This window comes from Rosa chinensis, chromosome 5 (genome assembly GCF_002994745.2).
Source record: "Rosa chinensis cultivar Old Blush chromosome 5, RchiOBHm-V2, whole genome shotgun sequence".
Classification (NCBI taxonomy): domain Eukaryota; kingdom Viridiplantae; phylum Streptophyta; class Magnoliopsida; order Rosales; family Rosaceae; genus Rosa; species Rosa chinensis.
This window is the reverse complement of record NC_037092.1, coordinates 7,943,928-7,968,683: the sequence shown is the minus strand read 5'-3', so window position 1 is coordinate 7,968,683 and position 24,756 is coordinate 7,943,928. Positions and strand designations below refer to the sequence as shown.

The following is a 24,756-nucleotide window of genomic DNA, read 5'->3' as shown; positions in this document are numbered from 1 at the left end:
TTGCTCAATACAAGCTGCATTATCTTCATAAATGCATGTAGATTCATCTGTGGTAGACTTCAAACCATAAGTTCCTCAAATGTGTCTAACTACAGACCTTAGCCATATGCATTCTCGCACGGCTTCATGTAAAGCGATAATCTCTGCATGATTTGAGGAAGTAGCAACAAGGGTCTGCTTTGTAGACCTCTAAGATATCGCAGTGCTTCCCAAGGTAAAGACATAACCCGTTTGGGAGCGACTTTTGTGAGGGTCAGAGAGATACCCTGCATCAGCAAAACCCATCAAGACATCATTGTCATTTTAATGGAAGGGAGGAGGAGCACGGAAGGTGGCGTTTTGCCTTGTGGAGTCCGATCCCACACTTCCGTTATTTCTTTTCTCTCTGTAGGGATAGAACAAGCCCATATCAATCGTACCTCTCAAGTATCGAAAGATTGTCTTTATGCTAATCCAATGGCAGCGTGTTAGCGCAGAACTGTGTCGAGCTAACAAGTTCACTGCGAATGAGATGTCTGGTCTTGTGCATTGAGCTAAGTACAATAATGCGCCTATTGCACTTAGATAGGGCACTTCAGCCTCTAATAAGTATTCGTCCTCATCCATTGGACAAAACGGATCTTTTTCAGGCTTAAGACTACGACCGATCATGAGAGTACTCACAGGCTTTGTTTTATCTTCATTAAAGCGCCTTAATAATTTTTAAGTATATGCTGACTGATGGATCATAATCCTATCACTACAGTGCTTGAGTTCTAGTCGTGTTTTCCCAAGATCTTTCATCTCAAATTCGGATTTCAAGTACTTAGCAATTTCCTTTAACTCATCTAGAGTTCCAATTAGGTTCATGTCATCGACATAAACTGATACAATTGCAAATCTGGAACTTGTCCTCTTTATAAACACGCATGGGCATATTTCATTGTTAACATATCCCTTCCCAATCAAGTAGTCACTTAGACGGTTATACCACATCCGTCCGGATTGTTTCAATCCATATAGTGAGTGTATCAATCTTATTAAAAACGCGCTCCGTGGTTTAGAGCCACTTGACTTGGGTAATTGAAGTCCATCTGGAACCTTCATATATATCTCTGAATCTAGATCCCCATAGAGATATACTGTAACCACATCCATAAGCTGCATGTCAAGTTTTTCGGAAACTACCAAACTGACAAGGTAGCGGAACGTAATAACGTCCATTACGGGAGAATATGTCTCCTCGTAGTCGATTCCAGGGCGTTGTGAGAAACCTTGCGCCACAAGGGGGGCTTTGTATCTAACAACCTCATTTTTCTCATTACGCTTTCTAACAAAGACTCATTTATGGCCAACAGGCTTTATACTTGGGGGTGTCAGCGTTATAGGCTCAAATACCTGTCACTTTGTTAGTGAATCCAATTCAACCTGGATCGCATCTTTCCATTTAGGCTAGTCTGCTCTTCGTTGACATTCTTCAACGGAGCGAGGTTCGATATCATCGTGTTCTATAATTCCTTGAGCAATAGAATATGCAAACACATCATCAAGGATAATAGGATCTCGATTCAATGTCTCATGTACACTAGTGTAATTCATGGAGATCTCCCTAATCCCTGGAATTGGTTCTAACATTGGAGTGTCCCCCAATGATGTCTCTTGGACATAACCATAATCTGGAATATCTTCATGAGACAGGGTATTTATGTCGATGATTAATGGATCTTTCTGTACCAAACTCGCTTTCTTTCTCGGGCGAGAATCCATCGAATATTTGGGCCTCCCAAGTTTCCTTGCTGGGAGCCCGGCCTGAGCCACATTTCCATCACTATTAGTGGTGGAGGCGCCATGCCCATTACCCTAGGGGTGGTGCTATATCCATGATTTTTAGGGACATCAATCCTTGCAGGCACGTTTGCAGCATGTATATGTGATCTTGTCACTTTAGCGATATCAGAAAACGCATCAGGCATAGTGTCTGTTACGTTTTGAAGATCGAGAATTCTCCGCACTTCAATTTCAAACTGTGCGGTTCGGGGATCAAGATGAGACAAAGTGGGGACAGACCATGACAATTCCTGTCATTCCTGTTGAACATTATTGTTCCTATCTCCCCCTAACGACGGGAAGACTGTCTCATCAAAGTGACAATCCGCAAATCTAGCGGTAAATAGATCGCCTGTCAAAGGTTCTAAATAGCGGATAATGGTTGGAGAGTCATATCTAACATAAATGCCTAATCGTCTTTGAGGACCCATTTTGGTGCACTGTGGCGGCGCAATTGGCACATAAACTGTACACCCAAATATGCGTAAGTGTGAGACATCAGTCTCATATCCAGTAACCATCTAGGACACAGAAAAGGGTTGAGTGGCAGTAGGCCTCAGACGAATGAGCACAACTGCATGCAATATTGCATAAGCCCAAGTAGAAACAGGGAGATTGGTGCGCATAACCAATGCTCTAGCGACCATTTGAAGTCTTTTAATAGCAGCTTCTGCGAGACCATTTTGGGTGTGAACATGAGGAACAGGGTGTTCAACCTCAATTCTAATGGACATGCAATAACCATCAAACGTTTTTGATGTAAACTCTCCAGCATTGTCAAGACAAATTGACTTAATGGGATGATCAAAGTGGTGAGCCCTTAATTTAAAGATTTGTGCTACGAGTTTAGCAAATGCAGCATTTCTTGTGGACGGTAGCATGACATGTGACCATAGTGTCGATGCATCAACCAACACCATAAAATATCTAAATAGTCCGCAAGTTGGTTGAATAGGTCCACAAATATCACCTTGGATTCTTTGTAAGAATGAAATATTTTCTTTAGTGTCCTTTGCATAGGATGGTCTTGATCCTAATTTTGCTAAAGAACAGGTTTTGCAAAATGAAAGATGGGCTTCAGAAGCAACCAGGGAAGTATCCGGTTGAGCCACGAAGTCACAATTGACTTTAGAAGTAGAAAAAGGAACCAAGGAGGTATTGGTGGCGTCAATACCACGTTTGGGCCGCAGGGGGTAGGTGGCGCTAGCCCTACCTTGGATCGAATTTTGGTTCTGACTTCTTTTCGTTTTGAAAAATGGATGTCCGTGTGGAGTCTTTAATATACGGATCATCATATCACGACCTGGGTGTCCCAAACGGTGATGCCAAAGCCTATATGTGTCAGAATCCCATAAGTCATCTCTCATGACATGGTTGGATTCAATCATTCGAATAGTGGTTGCATACAACCCACTAGATCGACACATAAGTTTCTCTAATACTCGTTTATGTCCGTAGTCATTAGAGGTGATGCAAAGGAACTCTTGTCCATTCTCACAATGTGTTTCTACATGAAAACCATTGGCTCTTATATCTTTAAAACTCAATAGGGTCCTTCCAGCCCTAGGAGCATATAGAGTTTCGGTGACATTAATACTTATGCCATTTGGCAACATAAATTGAGCTGGTCCTCGACCATGAATCAATTGTGATGGTCCAGCCATCGTAGTCACAGAAGATCGACTAAGCATCATCCATAGAAATAGTTGTCTATGTCACAATATAGTATGTGTGGTGCCACTATCAATAAGACATTCCAACTCTCCAGGAAACATACTGAAAAATAATAAAGTTCAGAATTAAAACATGTCCATGACATCAAATAATAATACGATACTTTATTAATAAAGATAGCCAATAAATACATCAAACGTCCCAAAAAGTCTAATCCAAAATAAAATCAAACTAAGACACATTATAGTCACTCTATCCGTTTGGTAACTCCAATCAAATATGACCAGGAAAGTAGAGAGAGATGTTTGTGGAGCGAGGCTCTCTTAAGTACCATTAATCTCAATGACTTTCCTAGACATCATATTTCATTGGGTGCACCACATAAGAAAGAGTTTAATACAATTGTCATTTATTGACTAAGGCATATTGCCATTACAAAAATTCTTGGAAAATAAAAGGACTAATCTAATCAAAGTCTGCGGCATCCTTGTGTCAGCTTTGAAGTCCTCTATGGTGAGATGGATGTCTCCACCATTTTCTTCTTCTTCTGCAAGGTACACTTCTTGCTCCCTCAGGTCCCTGTATGTCCTGTATCTTGAAGCTAGTCGCTCGCTTGCCTTGCATTGCTTGAACCAATACTCACTTGATCCACATCGATGACACATGTCATTGTGGTTGCCTCCCTTTAACTGAGGTGCACGTTGTGGGCATTCCCTAGGAGGGTTGGTGCACCACCACGACCCATGGTGCCTCCACCACTAGCCATGCATGGCGCCACCCCCATGACTAGGGATACCACGACCACCTCTCCCACGTGTGGCATTGCCACCACGTGTATCCGTACCAAACCTGTGGTTTCCTTCCTTGTTAGGGCGGTTATATAGACCCATACATCCCTCATATCCCTTATTCTTAGGGTTCCGCTCCTTGCGCCCTCTTTTGGGTGTATTATAATTCGCCTCATGAATGCTTTTAGTTCCAATGGGCCTTGAATTATAATTTCTCACGAGTATGTTATCATGTTTCTCAGCTACAGATATGAGATTGATAAGCTGATGAAACCTCATGATCTGTCCAGCATTGACTTCAGTGCGGTATTGCTTTGATACCACAATGGCTTAAACGAGGAAGGTGGAGAGAGTTTTCTCAATTAGCTCTTGCTCTGTGACAGGTTGTCCACAAAACCTCAACATGAACTGTAGGCGAAGAGCTTCTGAATTATGTTCAACAACATACTTAAAATCAGCAAAGCACAGATTGTTCCATTGAACCTTCAAGTCAGGGAGGAGGGAATTTTGGACATTGCCAAAGCGCTCTTCTAGCGCTACCTATAGCTCTCTTGCATCCTTGATTGACATATACTCCAATCTAAGTGCCTTGTCCATTTGGCGTCGCATCAAGATAACTGCTTGAGTATGCTTTGTAAATATTCGCACGAACACACGATCAGGGTTAGGTGCCTGGATTATAGGTAATATTCCCTTTAAAGTGAGGTGGTTCTCAAGATCGGTTACCCAACTGTGGTAATCCGAGCCTGTTGAGTCAAGCATGGGAAAGTCGAGTCTAGGTTCATTCGACATCCTGAAAATAAGAAGAGAAGATATATTAGTTTCGGAGCTAAATTTCCACGAAAACTAAAATAATAAGATTTCCGAGCTATGCTACCAAGAAAACAATTTCCAAGAATCTCTTTTGGATTAGACCAAACAATAATGTTTTAATATGGTTACAATTTGATGCTTACGGACGCTCTTAGTCCAAGCATTATGAACACTCTTAGTTCATACGAACACTCTTAGTTCATACGAACACTCTTAGTTCGTTAAGTGTGAATCCCCACAATTCCACTTTATTAAATAATTGAACCCATATTCGTATATTAAAAATCTTGCAAAAAATAAAGGAATTTAAAAGACAAGAAAGCAGGAACTTTAATCTTTAAAACTTACTTGTTGAAATTCGGATCAGATTCGCTTCTGAATAGCTCCCACTTCGAATGTGTACATATCTCAAAATGACTCCAATAGGGCTGAAATTTGGAGATCAGATAGAAGAGGCAGAGACGAACAACTTTAATGAAGGAAGCATTTTGATCTGAGGTCCCGATCAAGACATTTCGGGGCTTGCAAACAGGCTGATATGCACAGGAACTAGCGTGCTGCTGTGCTGCATGGGCAGCAGGCGTGCGACGATGCTGCAGGGGCAGTAGGAGGCATAAGGGTGCTCAAGGGCTGCAGGAGCAGCGCACGGTATGGCTAGCAAGGGCTAGGAGCTTGCGGCAGTTTTTGGTGAAAGAAATTTCGGGTGTTAGGGTTTTTTTTCTGGCTAGGGCTAGGGCTTGGGTTAGAGTATCGTGTTGACAACGTGTTGTAGAGAATTGGATAATTATATTGTATTCATCTCACCATGAGGTTTATATAGGGTTACATCATGTATACAAAAGGCAATACATAATAGCTATATTAATCAATCGCACATTACAAGTATGTTAATCGCATACATTACGAGTCTGTCAATCGCATACATTACGAGTATGTCAATCGCATATATTAAGCAATACCTATTGCATGAATAGTCATTATCATTTACAACATTTCAATATATTTGAATGAAATCATTATGTTGAGACTGTTAAGTCATATTTTAATTTCCACCAACATTTCATTTCATATGGTTGCACTTGCATCTATCTAACTAAATGTATAGTTGTGAACTTGTGATAAATATTAGTTTCTAACTCTAAAATTACTACTATCATGTTCAATAAGACATACCTTCACACTGAATTCAAGAAAAAACAAATGAAATATGTGTGCATAAAATCGGCTCTATTTTCACATATCCGACACTTGAATGAAAAACAAACCCGTACTCATATTTTTGTGCTTTCATAACGTGAAGTCTATTCAAGTTTCCTTGCACATTGAAGTGGTTAGAGAATTCTAACCTTTCTTTTAAGGACTGTAAATCCACGAAGCAAAGCTATATAATCTTTGTTTATCTTTAAAGTGTTCTAAACGACCAAATTCATGGATACAGATGAATGGCATGCAACATGTACCTTTCAAACACAACGATGATTACTCAAAAACAAAAGAAAAACGCTATGTCAAATGCTCCATATGGTTGTAGTGATCCAAATTACCTGTGGCACAAAAAGAATAGCAGCCCTGAATTGAAAATATGAAATGATTAGTTAGGTATATTTGTAGTTTCGGAAAGATTAGTAGTAACATGAACTACACCTGAATTGAAAATAAATTCACTATACTTGAGAGAATGAGGTCATTAATTAGTGTGTTTTTAATGTTAATACATATCTATAATTTCCTCCAACATTTCATTTCATACATGATTTTGCCCATGAATCTATCTAAACCTAACGATGTACAAACTATTATTTAGTTTTTTTTTTTTGAAAGGGGTTTGGAACCTAGCCTAGCTGGGAGGCTCAGCCCCACGCCCGGTTCCATTTATTATACTATTATTTAGTTTTTAAGTGACTTCTAATCTTATGCATTTATAATTTGTTGTCATATTGAAGATTACATACCTTCGCATGGAAAGTTAAGTGGGTTAGGACCTTTAAAATAAAGACTTCCCTATTATCACATCTATTGAGTTTAGTAATGGGGCAGTTTTCCATGTTACATTTGATTACTATTATAAAAATTAAGAATTCAAGATTTACAAGGGCATAAGATGATATGATATCTATTCTAAAAAAAAAAAGTGTATATGATATCAGATTCATAAAACTTGAGCGATGACTTACTAATTCTTGTCTAAAATTTCATGTCCTAACATAAAAGCAGATCATAATTCGAGGGAAATTGTAAAACTTTAGGAAAAGTTGGACGTTCAACTAGTTTTGTGAAAGATTAAATTAGCTCCTATTGGTCTAAATGTGAATTAACAGTACTAATGGTTAATTGATTTGTAGGATCCAGGAACCAGTCTAGCTAAAAGGCAATGAATGTCCATTTTCAAAGAACCTGATCAACTTGTTGTCTGGACTTTTAGTGACTTCAACATGCTTATGCCTAAGCAATGAACACCACCAAGGAGACAAAGATACAGTCGCTTGATTACTTGAGTTTCACAATATGTTGGTTCATCCTGTTATAAGTTTAAAGATGCTTCTACCTTCTCCTCAATCTCTTTCGACACAAAATTAGTCGGAAGATGATATTTTCAATTTTATTTAAATAGACATTCTGTCATCACTTTTTAATTTAATCTAAATAAATCTAAGTATGACAACATTTTTGTTGAAAATAAGTATATGACAATTTGTTCAATAAGATGATCAACTACAGGTGAATTCGACTTTTGCCCTTTCATAATGTATCTGAACACATATTTTAGTTTCCTCCAACATTTCATATTTTTTTTGTTGCAATTTTATATATTAAAATGAAACGTGTAGCTGTTATAAGCCTTTAGTTTTAACTTCGAAATTTCCTGTGCATTTATTGTTCGTTATCATGCTGAAGAAGACATACATACCATCACATGAAATCTAAGATAGCTAGAAGAAATGAAATCAATTAACTGCTCTAATTTCACATAAACAACATCAAAATCGGTAGTTGGATGTTTCCGGTGTAAATTCTGGTAATTTTGATAATTTATGAGGAGACATGTGATATGAACTCACCTATCTTCTGTGACATGGGATTTGCATATGAACTCATCAAACTTGAATTATATATGGAGAATTAATCAACCACCCATTTAATATTCTTTGTCCAATTTTTTTTCTCCTTTGACGTGAAAAGCCCGATTACAGAATTCCTAAGCACGATTTGATTCAGTAGACTGGCTCAAATTCAGTCGTATGCACATAGTGTGAATCAACTCTCAAATGGACCATTCTTGGTTTTTAGCCAAAAACGAAACTTAAATTCTTCTTTGTTTATGGTGGGGAATCAAGAAGAAACCATGTCATTTAGTGGGGTTGTGGTTGCCATGTTTCTCGTGCAATGGCCTCTTCTATTAGTACGTCTGATTAGAGTCTTAGACTGAAAATTCCAACACACGGAAACCAAATGGACTTCAACTTAATCCATCACTATTTCATCGAGCCATCTTATGCTCTAGATATGCCTGCCTTTGTTTCTACTTTCTAGTGTGAGGCCGGCAAAAGAGACTTTCTGGGTTGAAATAACGTTCAACCATCTTTTATAATAATAACCGTTTCAAATCCCCGCCCCCAAATCCAAGGTAGAGAAAGTTTCTGATTCAACAGACTAACCCGCCTTGGAAGCAACGTATTAAATTGTAACTGCATCAGTCTGAATGGCTACTATGAAGTATCGAGACTTTTCTTGCCGGCCAGGCAACTTCGAAACGACACAGAAAACCAGTAAAATGTCTTCGTCGAGAATCAGAGATTGCCCAGTTTTGAGGGTGAAACTGAAAGGTGATCTAGTACAGTGGACGGTGACTTCCACAGAGGCTTTGCCAAATGGAGCAAGAAGAAGCACACAAAGTGCTGTTACTGTTATTACCACCCCAGTAGTTTTTTTACATTTCCAGCCACGGAGAGGAGAGTTTCATCTTTTACTCGGGACCCAGAAAAATCTACATCACCATTATTTTATAGGTGGAATAGTCAATAAAACGGTGATTTTCTTCCATAAAAAAACAAGGAAGAAGAAGACCAAGAATATGGGGTATAGGCTGTTGAGCAATATGGGTGTCGTGTAACTATCATTAGCAACCATCATTGCCACAGCTGCTGCAAAAAGCTTCAGCTGAATGTTTTTCATCATCTCCAATCTGATAGTAATAAGTACTTTTGTATGGCCAGTGAAAGCAATGCCCCCACTTAGACCCTGCCCATTACAAAAGCTCTCAATTACATGAAGATTCTGCTTCAAGTGGAAATTTCCAACAGTCTCAGGTGGGTGCCTAACAGAGCAGCATACCCTTCAAAGAAAAGTAAAAGAGACAAGTGAAATCTTACCATGTTTTTTCAGCACATATTGCAATTCTATAGTCAAAACTACGAAAACTACAACCGTTAGATAGATAACTGTTTGGTGCGCCATCAACTCATTGGAGATGAAAGGTTGATTGCCAATGCTATATCACTATCTACCTGAAAAAAAATTGGAGACAGTATTCCCAGCATAGTGATATGACCCTGACATTCATGATAGGCTGATAAGAATCTAATGGATGAAACTGGTTTCGTCTATGGGACCTTGCCAAACTGAAAACTACTTGTTCATTCAAACAATTGAATGACAATTAAATGAAAGAAGAAATATTTGTCCTATCTTACATCATTCTAGACTAATCACAAATTTAGTCTCCAGAAAGCTCCTACTGCTAAAATATCTCCATCCCTATCCTTAACTAGCTGAGACTTTAAAGTGCCAACACCAGTCTGAACTCCTCCATCCTACCAAAAATGGTAACTCCCAACTCCACGCATCACCAGTTCAGTTGCAAATTGAGTAGTTTTCAGAAACTTTCTTTTTGTCAATAATAAAACCTGGTAGTATATCGACCTAAAATCCACATCTACTTGTGTGTAAATTATGACTGCAATTGGAGTGAATCAAAATTAGGCATGAACCCTATTGAGCATAAAGAAGTTATTTTGCAGCATGAATCAGAAGCATTAACTGGGCAGTGCATGTGTAAGAATTACATATCAATGAACGATAAATTTCTGCATCTGAACTTAGAACCATATTATGAAATCTATAAGCCATATGAAAATCCTGAAGCTGCAAATTCATAATGTATCTGTAATGGTCTTGACATGTAGTTAACACTTGCTGCTTTGGTTTACCGAATCACTGGGGATTACATGTATCTAAAAATTACACAAAAAGATTGACAACAGAAGATATGCTGTTAAAGCACATTGGGAAAGATATTCCTGTAACTTCTTTATGATTTCAATGAAAGAATGTGTAAATATTTCCAACAAAAATGGGGAGCACATATAACAAGGAAGACTACAACTCTACGGTGGATGTTTACCACTATAACACAGGCACCGAAATGGACATTTGCACTGAGACATCACCAACGAAACTTGTATCACGATTTACAGCCGAGTTGCCTGCAAATGCGTATCCTACTCCGAGACCACCATAATGCATTGTCGACGCATTCTCACACCTTTGAAACACTCTAGCAAGAGACGCCGCCTTTCTTCTTGCCCTCTTTGTACCGGTGAAAAGCAGTGTCTGAAGCAAACCAGCCAAAGATGGTGCCTTGACTACTCTCTCAGTTGCAGCAGCTCCACCATGCCGACACAACTCAAGCAAAGCTGCAACTGCATTTTCTTTACCCCTTGGAGTCCCGCAACGCATCATCCCTATTAAACCAGCCACTGCCATTTCCTCTTTTCCTACCGCTGTAGCTCCACTTGGCTGCCTAACAATCAAGGCCAATGCACCTGCTGATTCCTCAGCAACACCTTCAATTCCCAATGCACTTACCAATGCTGTTACAGCCCCAGCCTCAACCATTCTCGTGCAATTTTCTGTGTGCGTGGACAAGTTAAACAAAGCTGTCACAGCATCCTTCTTTCCTCTTTGGGTGCCATGTAACAACAGCCCTGCCAAGGCTTCAATCCCCCCTTCCTCATCCGCTATTCTCTTCTTGTAGTCATGAACTGCAGACAGACTAAACAACGTTGCGGCGGCATTCTCCCTTGCTTCTGTTGTGTGCCCAAACCTCAGCACATCGACAATCGATCCCAAACACCCTTCTTCATCCATAATCCTGCTTTTGTTTTTGTCATAAATCGACAGGTTAAGCATTGCCGTCACAGAGTTCTCTTGTGCAACCGAGTTTGGAGAAGAGAGCAGCTTCCGAAGATGGGGAATCGCCCCAGCTTCGGCAATGAAAGCACGGTTCTCTCTTCCAGTCTTGGCCAACAACCGAATCTCCCGAGCAGCTATAGTCTGTCCACATGTCGATCCATCCTCCGCTAGCCGTTTGATCAAAAGCCCGGCTGTAGCTCTGTTGGCTGCAAGTGCAGCCTTAGAGGGAGAAGCCCCTGCAAAGCTTTCTGCTGATGCTTCAGTACAATGATCGGGAGAATCATAAGGAACTCCATAAGCAGTGCACCACTGCAAGATCAAATTCCTCAACGCCCGATTGGGAACAAGCCTGGTATGAGGCAGCATTTGACCTGTTTTGGGACAAGTACAATGCCCCTCTTCCAGCCACCTGGAAATCGAAATCCGGTCATACGTCTGCCCAGTCGAGATTATCACAGGCTCTCTCATCAAATCCAAACTAATAGGGCAGGAGAAATCCTTGGGAATCGTAATAAAAGTCTCGGCAATCTCCTGACTAATCAAACCCTTCCTCGGCTTCCTCTGACTCCCAACTCCCACTCCCACCTCATCCTCCTCGAATCCGAAAAGCAAGAACCTGCAATACCTTGTAAACGCCACAAAGCCATTGAGCACGGACACTGTGGGCTCAACATCCCCCTCGTGATTCACAATCTGCTCTTCCAAGAACTCAATCTCATGTCTGCAGCTCTTGGCATCCCTAATCCCCAATCTCTGATCGAAGAACACCCACACGTCATCCGAATTCGGCACCCTTCCCTTGTCGAATTCATCGAGGAAACCAAACAACTGAATCCTCAACTCCTCGTCGGCTTCGTCGATCAACAGCCTCGCCCTCCTGGCCTGTCTCTGCAGAAGCTCAATCTGCTCCCTCACGTCCTCCCCCAACTCGACATCGTCAATCGGGAAAACGTCCAGAAGGGTCGAGATTTCCTGGTTCAAGTCGTGGAAATGGCCGGAAATCGGATGGTGCTGGAGCAAGAGCCAGAGCTTACTGGACTGGGCGCAGTAATCGAGGAGGATCTTGGATCTGTACAGCAGCAGATAAAGCTCCTTGAGGCAAATCACCGCCGTCCACGGCAGAGTTGACCCGGCGGAGTCGTTTAAAGACTCCAAAAGCACGAGAAAGACCTCGACTTTCCGGACCAACGACCTCGAGTTCCGTCTCTGGAAATAGAACAGCTTGTCTGAGAACGACGACACAATCTCCGCCGTGACAGAAACCAGAGTCTGTACAAGGGCCACGTCGGAGAGGTCCACCGGAGCTAAAAAGGCCTCCAGAGACGGCGACCTCCGACGACGCAACGAGGAGAATATCGCCGCGGAAGCCATGGAAAACAATTGGGGGAAGGGAAGTAGACAGGTTTAGGTATTTATTTTGTTTGTTGGGTCTGATTGAATGGGAAGGTTTGGAATGGTTTTCAAGTCCCCGGATTTGATTGCGCGTTTTTGGAAAAGAAAGAAAGGACTCTTCAAGAGGGGAGCTATGACTCACCAGGAGTTACACACGCTATGATTTTCCACGAGGACTTTATTACGAGTTTGTTATCTTTTTCTTCTCTGTCGACCAAGTTCTGGTGAAAAGGACCCTTCTTTTGGGTTTGGAGAGTTTGACGGATGGCATACGAATTGTGGAAGAAGAAGAAGAAGGAGGAGGGAGGAGGAGGAGGAGAAGATGGGAGATGTGATGGACTAATATCCACAAACATTTTTTTTTTTACAGAACCACATTTTTCTATTCCTATTAGTTCCTACTACTGCTGCAGTGCTGCTGCTGCTGCTGCCGCTTTGTGTGACCAAAAAGGACATGCCTTTGCATTCTATTTACTTCTTTTGACTTTTGGACCTTGGATACTCTTGTGAGGTCACACCATGTTGTGTCCCCTTCCCTTGCTTGAGCTTTTATTAATGGCTTTCCTGCAAGCTTCCCCTTCCAACACACAGTAATGACTAATGACTAATGCATCACCGCACCGTACCTATGTGTGATGTTATTATGGCACCTGCCTGAGACGTAGGGATGAAGGGATGGCAAGAGTGATTATTGGGTTTGTGTATCCATGACCGTATCTGAATAATTTCTTTTATTATTATTTTTTTCTAGATAAAAAAAGAAGGAGAGATTTTGGTGATTAACGAGTGTCAATCAAGTTTTTTTTTGTCATCTTTCTATATTTAGGTTAAAGAATTAAAAAGTATCTATTTATTCATGTGATACCGTGAAAGTGAAACCATCCAAATTCAATGTTAAACAAATGGATCGAGAAACGATGTCCGCTCTAAAATAGTGTCACAATTTCAACATCTTAATTAATTACAAACTCACACTACCAAGCTCAGTGAATTAGCCCAGAATCATTGATTTAGGTGAGAGATCGTGGGTTCAACTCATAGATAATTAGTTATTATAGTTCTCAATTGTTAATATAATAAAGTTATAAAAAAAAAAGCTCGGCAAATAAAAAAAAAACTTATATCAATTTCATGAAGTTTTTTTTTTTGAGAGAAATCAATTTCATGAAATTAATTGAATACTTGTTAGTGCGTTTTGAAAAACCACTTGAATTTTGACTCTAAACTCTTATATTTTTTGAATAAAAACACTTATGGTATTAATACACTAAACGATAACGTGAGATTCTAGTTAATTCTAACCAAATATTCGAGTGTGAATTCTCGTTTCTGATTTGATTTAACAAAGACCATAACCGTTGATTCTTTATCCAAATCAAAATGGCAAGTGTCTAATCATACTCTCTTATACGTACATTGTTTCTCATGGGCAACCAAAAGATTCTCTCTTCTTCTTTTCCTTTGTCCTAACTCTCAAAACGAATGCCCTACACAACTAAGGTCAACATTCATGTGAAAGTTGAAAATTCATGAAAGCCAAACAAAAAAGAACCATCATTATAGAGCAAGAAGAGGGAATAGAATCTAATCTTAGGGTACCTCTCCTCCTTCAACCTTTAACGTGTGCAGTGTGCTAGTGTAAATTTCTAGGGTTCTTGAGGGGGTGTTGAGAATACGCATGATTGAGCTGTTTCACAACTGAGCATCGGATTGGATTCAAGGGTTGACTGCATGAAAGGTTTTTTTCGTTGTGGGGGGGCCACGCATCTTTCATAGACGCGTTGAAAAACTTTTCAAGGGGTTTGCGATAATTTTAGCAGGGGTATATTAGTCATTTTCTCTGGGTTAATGAGCCCCCCTTCTTTTTTTTAGCCGCTAATGTCCACGCTGGCAAAGTTTCCGTCGTTGACTAAAAGTCGGAAAACAAAAGTTGACTAACGGAACCTGCCGAGCAAGTACAAAATCAGTACAGTACCCTGTGGCAGGTTAACTTTCCAATTTTTGGTTCTTTACAGCGGCATGTAAGTAAACAGTTAATAGTTAAAAGTAAGTTTTTTTCTTCATCGCTTGTATGGAAAACTACTCACTCGAATTTTTTTTTTCCGACGACTACTACTCACATCGATTCGTGAATTTGCTTTTAATAGATATGGATTACCATGTGTAACTTCATTTTTATTGATTTTTTGTGTTTGAACTATTTAGGGCGAGTAGCCGAGTATAGTTTCTCAAAATGCAGTCAGTTACTTAGTTTAGTAAAATTATTTAATATATGAGAGTTTAGTTTGAACCGAATAAAACCAAAGTTTTGTTTCATGTTTTTCTTATGTCGTTTTGGGTCAAAAGATTTGGCCTATAATTAGGATTATCCTAATGGTAATGCAATCTTGTGATACCATATAATAATTTGACTGTTTGATTTTCCAACTATGAGCCAAAACCCCAAACCGAGGAGTACCTAATACCTTTACATCAGTGTAAGAATTTGATCCTCATTGATTCCGCTTCTCAAACTCAAAAGGATCTCTAAATCAGAGTTGTTGAAGCCTTTGCAAATTTAGGACAATTGTACTTACGAAACTGCATTTGGTTCAACAACCATCCTTTGTCAAAGGGCTATCATTGAAAATGATAATTGAGTAAATAGTAAGCGTAACAAATATTCCATTGAAATTTTTGAAGTTTTTTTTTAGAATGATAACTATAACATCACACTATCTAAGTTAATAACACCTTCACATTCACGAGTTATATCACTGTTATTATCTCATATTACAAATTGAAGTCACAGTTTATCGGTTCAAAATTTTTCTCTCTAACATAGTAACATTACCCTATTTGCTGAGCAACTCCAACAGCTTCCCTATAATTTTTGTATTATAGAGAAGCAAAAGTCAAACCTTTAGCCTATTTTTCTTCTCCAACTCCAACAGATTCCTTAATTTACAGTAATCTATAAAATCTCCATATTATTCTTTAAAATTTTGGAGTTTGTTGTAAATATAGGAAATTTGGTTTTCTCTCTCCTCACTTTCCCTAAAATAGAGATAGTTATAGGGAATCTGTTGGAGCAAAAAAGACTCATTTTTCCCTAAAGTAAAGAAAAATTAAAATATAGGGAATCTGTTGGAGTTGCTCTAATGTTACAAAACTCCAAAAGGGCATTTATTGACTTCATATGCTAGTTTCTGCTCTTGTTTTTACCTTAAGATTCTCCCCTTCACTATTACTATCGTATTTTTTCACACATTTGCCATCACTTCAACTCATAGCGTTTTCTATTCAATATAGAAGTCGGTTAACATCGATCTCTGGTCTCAGCTATTAGTTTTGTGTTAATTTAACAACTGCAAAGTATCATAATAAATATATTGGGATACTAAAATGAGCATTGTTTAAAGTCCAAAACACCTAGAGGAGTAGTCCGGACGTCTAACCAACCGGCTATGAATAAGATGCCAAGCGTCGGCTTGTTTTGTTTGAGTTGAAAATTTCACAAGCATTGCATATAATATAATCAAATCACATGCTAAATGTTGTTTCGTAAAACGTGCATAACATGTTAATCCGCACAAGAGTTGTAAACTCAGACGTTTTAGATTCAGAATTTGTTCCCAAGCAATTTACATTCCGGCCGAAACTACAAAGTATAGAGTAATCTACAAATAATTCTTCAATGTGTTCCGAGTTCATCTTACGATACATGCATTTAGGTTCTACGTACCATTTCAGCATAGAAGCAATTGAGTTTACATGTTACATGTGATCTGAGATAATGGAATCTCAACAAGGCGAATATACGATCACAAGTCACGAAACCAAACTCGTGGAGAGAAGGAGTCCCTGTGGAATATCACTCCATAAAAAGAAGCCCTAAAGGGAGGGAAAAGGCTTTGGTTTTTGAAAAGCAAAAAAGATTGAAGTTCCTTTCTAGAAAAGCATTTCCAATTTCAAAAAACAGACCGACCACGGGGTTTGAACATTGAAACCGTGAGTAAGATTAAGATAGTACTAGGTCTAGGTTGGCGTAATTGGCAAATGACAATCAAGTCAACAATTAAGTATTAATTAAGAGTGATGCCAACACAGAAAATGACAGCAAGTTCAGATTCTATGGTTCTGGTATGAATATGGTTCATACCAGACCAGAACCGTTGACAAAAAGTAGGTTAGCTCATCAAATGCTTTGCTTTGGAAGCAAATCAGGGTGTTCAATCAAGCAAAATATTCTCAAAATGTCCCAGAACTTTTTATCATTTTCCAATCCGTGTTTGATAAAAATAGTTAATGTATTATACCTACAACCCCTGACTATATTTATTTTGTATCAAAAGCACAACATATATATTAGGGACAGTAGCTTGCTGAACTGAAACTGTGATGAGCTGTGAAAGGATGAAAACGAAAAGAAACTTGAATCATGCAGAACTTCCACTTTTTTTTTCCCCCTCTAAATATAACTCGTACACTTATTCAATATAGAAGGATTTGTCGGATAAATTGATCTAATGAACTGAACTAAATTGGCTAAATACAAGAAATACAGATGAGGTTGTACAAAACCTTCAAAGCTAGCCAAAACTATTCTTCTCATACTACCTTGGAGATCTTGAAGAGAGGCACTTGCCACAGGAAACAAGCTTCAGCAGTGAATGTGGTCTCCTTGTCCTCATTTTCAAACGTGAAAGCTGCATAGGAAATACTATTGATAAGTTACTTCTTCAAAGGGATCAGCTTGAAAATCATTATGTAACTATTGAAGCTACTGCCTGACTGATCCAAACTCCCAAACAATAGAACTAAGCATTATGTGAACATTGTAAAAAACCATCACGAATTACCTTTCGACGAGCTACTCTGGATGCTTTCCAGCAAATCAAACTTCTCGATTGAGATTCCAATCTCCTGTAGATTTAGCTAGTATCAGCGCCTTTTCAAATAAAAGAGCACTAGATATTGATATCATGGTTTGAGTGCTGACTTTTTAAAGCTGTAACATGCACAAGTTTTCGCCCATTCTGATTTTATGAATTAAATAGTCACATGAGAAGTGTGGTTGTCTTGTCAATGACCAAATTCTGTTAAACCCCAAGGTGAATAGAAAATAACGAGGGGATTGACATCCACACTGCCTTTTTCACATTCCACTGAGTCCTCTTTTGTGTTGAACTCAGGGAAGAATGAAGATTTAAGTACTAAAAAACCAAAGGTGTGCTGGTAAAGTGGGGAGTGTGGATTTCACTCCCCAATCATTCAGAAGAAAAATGGAATTGCAGAACTTACAGATTATCTTGTTCAAGCTTTTCAGCAATAGAAACTGCTTTGCGTTGTGACCATCCACTGAGCTGTGAGCATCCTTCTGCCTGTTGAATTACATGTGCGAGGGACACCTTGCCTCTGACAAGGCTTTGACTCTGACTTTGTTCCCCAACTCTATGTTTTATAGATGCTTCTCCCCTCCGTGCGCTAGATTCTTTGTGGTTATCGATCTGACCACTACCCTTGCCTTCCCTAGGAGAAGCAGCTACCTCAACAATTTCACTCTTCCCCATTTCGCGGGTGTCAGGGTGTAGGTGCTGGGCATCTGTGATGACACTATTTTTATCTCTAATCTGGGACAAACCATCCTTAGAAGCTGGTATGATAATAGGCTTCTGGGCCCCTTCCTTGGTATCTCTTTTTGATAGACATCTTATTTCAACTGTCAGGGGAGACCCGAGAACCATCTCAAACGCCTGTAATATCTGTGCTCTAAACTTCTCTGCTGTAGATTTAGTCATATGTGAAGAGAACATCAACTGCACAGTGGGAGCTGCAAAAGAGATGATTAAAATCACATGAAGAATCAGAAAACTATGCAAATCAGATTGTTCCACGCACAGATGCACAATGTAAGAGACTTCACTTTGGGAAGTAAATTATAAATATCAGGTCATTTGAGTCAAAAGATGAAGCCAATTCAGTGCCATACTAAAGGAACAAAACAGTCCGAGACAATTCATATCATTTTGTAGTTCCCAGATAGATGTAGAAGGAAACTTGTCAAGTAGAGATTGATAAGTAAATAACTGATTTGAATAGGTCAGATAGAATTCGGACATGTGCGGCTTGAGAGACTAAACCATAGTGTAAAATTATGCATATATAGACATTGAATCGTCAAGTGATTGAAAAACATTTTTCTTTTGCCGATTTCTTTGACATCAATGGAAAAGATTAGAAGCACTGGAACTATAAATGGGGAATTCAGCTAAAAAAGAGGCACATCATTCTCTGATCATGAAAAGCAGTGGCATAAATATAATTTCAGAGGTCCTAAGTCCTAACATGTTTTTAAAAGATATAATGTCCTGTATTTAACTCACCTTCATCTACATCTCTTGATCCTTGATCCAAAAAAATCCTACATGTCACTGCCTAGATGATTGACTCTATCATAAAAACCTGTGTGCATGCAGATGTGCAAGTACTAAATTGGGCCGTAAAGGCCATTCACAAAAGCATTACGCAAATTAAGGCATACCTGCACCAAAACTGACTGATATTAGCTTCCCTTCTTGGTACAAAAACTCTTTTATGCGATTATATGGAATTTTCTCAAGCACCTCCAACCAAATTTCTTCAATTGCTTTATAACTTCTGTCAACATTATTCCTCCCAGTCCCTTTTACTATGTCAGCAGAGTTTGTAGCTATAGCCATACCATCCCCAGCATGACTTTTTCTATCTAAACTCCTACCTTTTACTGAGCCATTGCCACAGAAACTGGAACTTCCGGCATTTTTAAAATTTGTTGGCAAGCCTCTGTCATAACTAGGAACATCCCTTACACCAGCATTATTTAAGGCCAAAGGACTGTGATTGCTAGTGCCTGCAGAAGAACTAGGCAACATGTACTGCTGATCAGGAGCAAGTTGGAGAAGCGCAGCCGTTAGCCATGTTAACTTGTCATTTGATGTCCTCAATTGCTTTTCAGCCTCAGATAAAGTTTTCAAAGCTTGACGCAGTTTTTCCATGTCTTCTTTTGATACTGCAACCGGTTAATTTGTTTTGTTAGTTGACTGAAAAATGGCAACCTAATTAAGGCAGGGACTTAACGGGAAATTATGCTATAAGAAGTCTCCAATAGGGCATTTCATATAACAAAAAGAAGTTAAAGCATGTCAAATATACTACATTGAAAGACTGTAGAGAATAACACTAATTTCATATGAATTTCATGACTAAAGATGAATAGGTAACTACATAATTAGACACCGAATATGAACATTACCCACCATGAGTTCAAAAACTGTTTTTTCTATTATTTATTTTAATCAAACAAATGGATTGTTTAATTAAAATTTTCCGACTCACATGGTTGGTGCCGAAAGAACTTCCTTCTACGCCCTTCTTTGGTATAATCATAGCTGCCAGCAAGTATATCTGTAATAACTGTTGCAAGTTGTGACATCAAGGCTAATGGCTCAACACCACTTTCCATTATCACTCTCAAATTCTTCACAGTATTAACTGTGTCTGCAGACAATGCTAAATCAAGCAGATCCACCAATCTCTCGTCAGAGATAAGCCCAACCTGCAAACCGGGTCAAATCTTTAGGCACTATATTGGTAACAATAGCTTTAAAATATACATAGAAAGAAGAATATTCGATTAAGTGGAAACCCAAAAGTAAAACATGGCCCTCAAAGGAAAGAGCTTCATCAAGTAAAAATTTCAAGATATGCACAGGTTTTTTTTTTTTTTTTTTTTTTTTTTGGCAAAGCTCAAGGAGCATCCCCATTCACCCACATATTTGCTTTCTTTCCCAGGTCACAAAATTATGTTTGACATTCTAATATGGTAGTACCCAACTTTCCATATATACATTTTTGACATTTTACAGAGTATAGAGAAACTCATTCCCAAAATTTCAATTAATTGATGTATGAACAAGCACAAATTGCACAACTGTCAAACCACTAGGTTTAGCACATGATCACATAATTCTACTAGTATGCCCAACCCTCCGAAAAGATTAGAGTCCTGGTTCCACATGTAACTCTACCAGTGATCTGTTGTTTTACATGATGACAGTACTATCTGTTTCAACTTTTAAAGTCCGTAAATAAAATAGAACAGAACCAGTCGCAAGCTGTCACTAAACTTTGGAGCATAAGACAATGACTATTGAAATGAAAAAGAAAAAGAAAAAGAAAAAAGAAAAAGAGAGGCTAATCTGGGGAATCTGGGATGTGGAACACACAGTTACTAAGCTACAAGAGAAATAATATAGCTTAAAACAGAAAACCAGGATGTTAATATGATAGAAGAGTTTGGGAGGATTCTGTAGAAACTCTTTACATTGAAAGGATAGCATTTACAGACAAACAATGAACTGTGATAACAACGTTATTGAAATGGTAATGCACCTACACAGTGAATATTTATACCATCAATGAAATTTTAGTAGCACATATTGATGCAACAAAAGAAATTGAAAAATTTCATTTCAGGATTTGACAATGATAAAGAAAGTGTATAATAAAATTTAAATATCCCATATCAGAAATGCTCAAGCATATTAATCAGCTCCACTTTGCAAGGCAATGTATTAAACAGAAGAAAACACTAATTTCAGTGGAACAAGAAAGAACTTACTAGTTCCTGAACTAGAGGAACAGAGATTCTCTGGCCAAGCAAACTCAGTTGCTCTAGAGTCATCTCAGCATCCCTCAATGAACCATCTGATCTTGAGGCAATAAGTTTCAGTGCATCCTTGTCAATTTCTAAGTCGTCTTTGGTTGCAATCCATTGCAAAGAGTATATAATATCTGCATCCTTTAGCTTTGGGAAAAAGAATTTCTGACACCTGGATATGATTATGTGAGGCAAAACATCAAGACTTGAACAGACAAGGACAAAAACCACACGTCTGGGTGCTCGATCAATGACCTTTGATATGGCACTCCAGCACTCCTGGGATAAAGTATCACAGTCATCGAAGATGAACACTCTGTACTGTGATGGCAGCTGGGAAATGCTCATATTGTCAAGTAGGTCCACGATGATCTCAAAGTCAATATTACTAACAGGGCCAACTTCCCTTATATTTCTACTCTTACCCACATCGTGTGCAATGCAAGAATTGCAACAGCCGCAAGGCTTTGGAGGATCCAAAGACTGGCAATTCAAAGCTCTAGCAAATATGCGAGCACAGGACGTTTTTCCTGTACCATGAGGACCGTAGAATACATAGAGCAACCCAACTTTCTTTTTCATGACAGCATTGGAAAGAGCTTGCACCACTAAATTCTGTCCCACAAGATCTCTAAAGGTTTTTGGCATGTACTTCTGCGTCAGATTTTGGTGTCTGCCATGGCGATGCCCTCTCAATTTGCGTTGATCACCAGATCTAGCTTCAGAAGCAAATTCAGAACCTACATCATGCTTGAATAGATTATCAGCATATATACCTAGTTCGCCAGAGTAGTCATGTACCCAACCAGCGCTTTCCTGTGACCCGGATGCATCAACTAGTAAAGGCAATGCCTCGGCATCATATTTAGTAGAAGAGCTCGAATTATCGGAGGCCATAGGCATGTCAGAAATGTCTCTGCCATGAGCACCCAGATCACCTTTCTTAAACCTTGAATCAGACATACCACATGAAAAACTCCTTCCAGCTATGTCAAGGAATGATTTGCCTCTATCATGGATCCTTGACCAATTCCATGGAATCCCGCACCCATTTCCGGGAGCCCTTGTGACATTTTGCTCCTCATACTCATCCTCTCCCTGCTCCTGCTCCTGCTCCATGTGATACTTCGAGTGAGCTGACCCATGGCCTAAAGTATTAGAAGCCACAGACAAATCATTATGAGCTCCAATGTCTCTGGAAGCTACAGAAGCACGGCTTCTTCTGCCACCTCGAAATCTCCGCCGTTTTACCCTACTCAGTCCACTGCAATTGCCTCGAATGCTGACTTCCGGTTCCTGAACAATTCCTTCCTGTCGTGACCGTCTTCCAGGTAGATGAATGTTGGACGATGCTAAATCATCACTATCCATCCTAACTTCATTCAATTGCTCCGAGAGAGTCTTCATCTGAACACCTTGGATGTGCTTTCCCTTTTGTTTACTTTTTCTACTTTTTGATTCTGAATTTCGGGAAACAGTGTCATGACTTAAATCATGACCCTTTTGATCTAGTGGAGACTCCTCATTGCCACCCAAAATATCAATCCTATTGCTCTTCTGACTAGATTCTTCTCTTCTAACTCTTCTTCCACTCTTGCTTCCATGTTCACTCATTCCAGCTAACACAGTATTCTCCCCATTAGCTTCATCTGGAGCAACTCTTGATGTTCCGAAACTTGCTATAGGTGGAGAACTTGCCAACAACCTCCTACCTTCTCTTCGATGCTCACTTCCTACCGACCTTCTCCCCTCCCGCACCAGGGGAGCATTTTCACCTTTCTTGGAAAGCATTTCAACAATGGAAGGAGACTGCCATGAAGGAGGGCTTGCAGAAGGGTCCCTGAGAGATCGAGACCTCTGAAGGACAACCAAGTCCCTCATAAGTGACCTATCGGCCAATATGGGGCTGTGCTTGTGCATATGGTTCTTCAAGTGAATGCAATTTGTCAAATGAATGTGGTTGCGCAGATGATCACTAATGTCACCATTTGCATCCTTGAGAATCCTATCTCGGACAGCCCTGGTCATGATCAGACCGTCTTCTACGTGTCCGATACCAGAATCTCCTCCGAATTAATGAAACAAATTAAACTGTTTCGCATGGTTTCTCTCAATCTTTACATAGATGGGAGTACAAAAGCTACCAATTTCCACCAATGACAGTCCCTCTAACTGTTTAGCAATGCTTGAGACAATGCCATAAATCACCAGCAATCAATTAAACACCTTCCATCAAGAAGATAACACTCAACTTCAAATCAATTGACACCATTTCCAATTATAACAGCAGACTTGCAATTTTGCAAAGTCCCTCAAAAAGCATAATTTCTCACTCAAAAACAACAAACCCCCCATAGTTCATCATAAACAGCACCAAAGCACAAATCTATAAAGTACTAAACCCAAATGGAACCCCAACAAACCCAACTCCCTCACAGTCCCACTGTAGCAACTAAACAGAACCCACTTTCCCAAAACCTCAGAAGCAATCAAAACTACAAACCCTTTTGCTCCCAGACCCCAAAGACTCCACCTTTATGACAAAAATGGTAGAGAATGAACACAAGGCTGAGATAGAAAGAACATGAAGTAGCATCCAAAAAGAGCAAAAAGCTGAAAAGGGTACACTCCAATCACCTGTAATCAGAAAAAGCTGTGAACCCGGTTTCGATCATTAACTCCACCCAGATCTCTCGCCGAGCTTCACATGCACTTCATGAGGCTCTTTTGCTTTCAGAGACCAACAACACCTCTAGAAATTGAGAGTGAGAGTTCAGGAGCAAAAGGGTAGTGAGAGAAAAGCTTTGTGTGGGGAGAGAGGAGAGAGAAGAGAGATGCGGGTAGATTGGTGAGATCTGTTGAGAGACATAAACAGAGACACACCTCTGTAAGCAGAACAGAACACATTGCAAAGATTATAAAGCGGTTTGTTTGAGCATGCACCTCAATTGGTCTCTCTCTCTCTATTATATTTTATTGTCTGTTGGATTTTGTATTTTTATTTTTAGAAAAACAGAGTTTGAAGATTTCGAATTGGGGACCAACAGCCAAAACCCAACGGCTCCGTTCCATGTTAAACGATAGAGGACACTGTAGCGGGAATTTGATGATGGTGAATTGGTGATGATCGTGTCATAAATAGATTACAGAGAGAGAGAGGACCCCTACAGAAAATTGATTGATTTGGTTGACATTGACTGTGGAAGCTTCAACTTTTACTTCTTTGATTTATTTGACACTGTATCACTGTTAAACCCAGCTTAAAGGATTTTGTTTCAGAGTAATTCTTGCGTGGGGTAGTAGCACCACGTGGCGGTACGGCTGACCAATCACTGTCCAAGCAGGGGGGTATTTTGGATATTTCATATTTAAAAATCAAGGACAGTTTTGAAATAGGGATAAAAATTTCTG

General features: G+C 39.4%; 2 protein-coding genes across 2 annotated transcripts; both read right to left on the bottom strand.

The window, feature by feature from the left end:
• Positions 1–10,207: 10,207 nt before the first annotated feature.
• LOC112202726 (U-box domain-containing protein 17) lies at positions 10,208–13,049 on the bottom strand. Its single transcript, XM_024343732.2, has one exon. It carries the CDS (start codon positions 12,642–12,644, stop codon positions 10,485–10,487), a length of 2,160 nt encoding a protein of 719 aa, XP_024199500.1. The 5' UTR covers positions 12,645–13,049; the 3' UTR covers positions 10,208–10,484.
• Positions 13,050–17,083: 4,034 nt separating this feature from the next.
• LOC112165014 (protein STICHEL-like 3) lies at positions 17,084–24,419 on the bottom strand. The gene is made up of 7 exons (XM_024301387.2): positions 23,983–24,419; positions 21,307–23,878; positions 20,022–20,241; positions 19,189–19,695; positions 17,949–18,477; positions 17,507–17,570; positions 17,084–17,353 (listed from the first exon to the last, which is right to left on the bottom strand). Exons 2-7 carry the CDS (start codon positions 23,371–23,373, stop codon positions 17,261–17,263), a joined length of 3,480 nt encoding a protein of 1,159 aa, XP_024157155.1. The 5' UTR covers positions 23,374–23,878; positions 23,983–24,419; the 3' UTR covers positions 17,084–17,260.
• Between the last annotated feature and the right edge of the window lie 337 nt (positions 24,420–24,756).

Excerpts from the sequence above, each read along its gene's own strand:
- LOC112202726 (XM_024343732.2), bottom strand. The coding sequence starts at position 12,644 with ATGGCTTCCGCGGCGATATTCTCCTCGTTGCGTCGTCGGAGGTCGCCG.
- LOC112165014 (XM_024301387.2), bottom strand. The coding sequence starts at position 23,373 with ATGACCAGGGCTGTCCGAGATAGGATTCTCAAGGATGCAAATGGTGAC. Across the intron at positions 20,242-21,306 it reads TTCCTCTAGTTCAGGAACTA|GTTGGGCTTATCTCTGACGA; the intron begins GTAAGTTCTTTC and ends CCCGGTTTGCAG. Across the intron at positions 18,478-19,188 it reads ATCAGTCAGTTTTGGTGCAG|CTCCCACTGTGCAGTTGATG; the intron begins GTATGCCTTAAT and ends TCTCTTTTGCAG.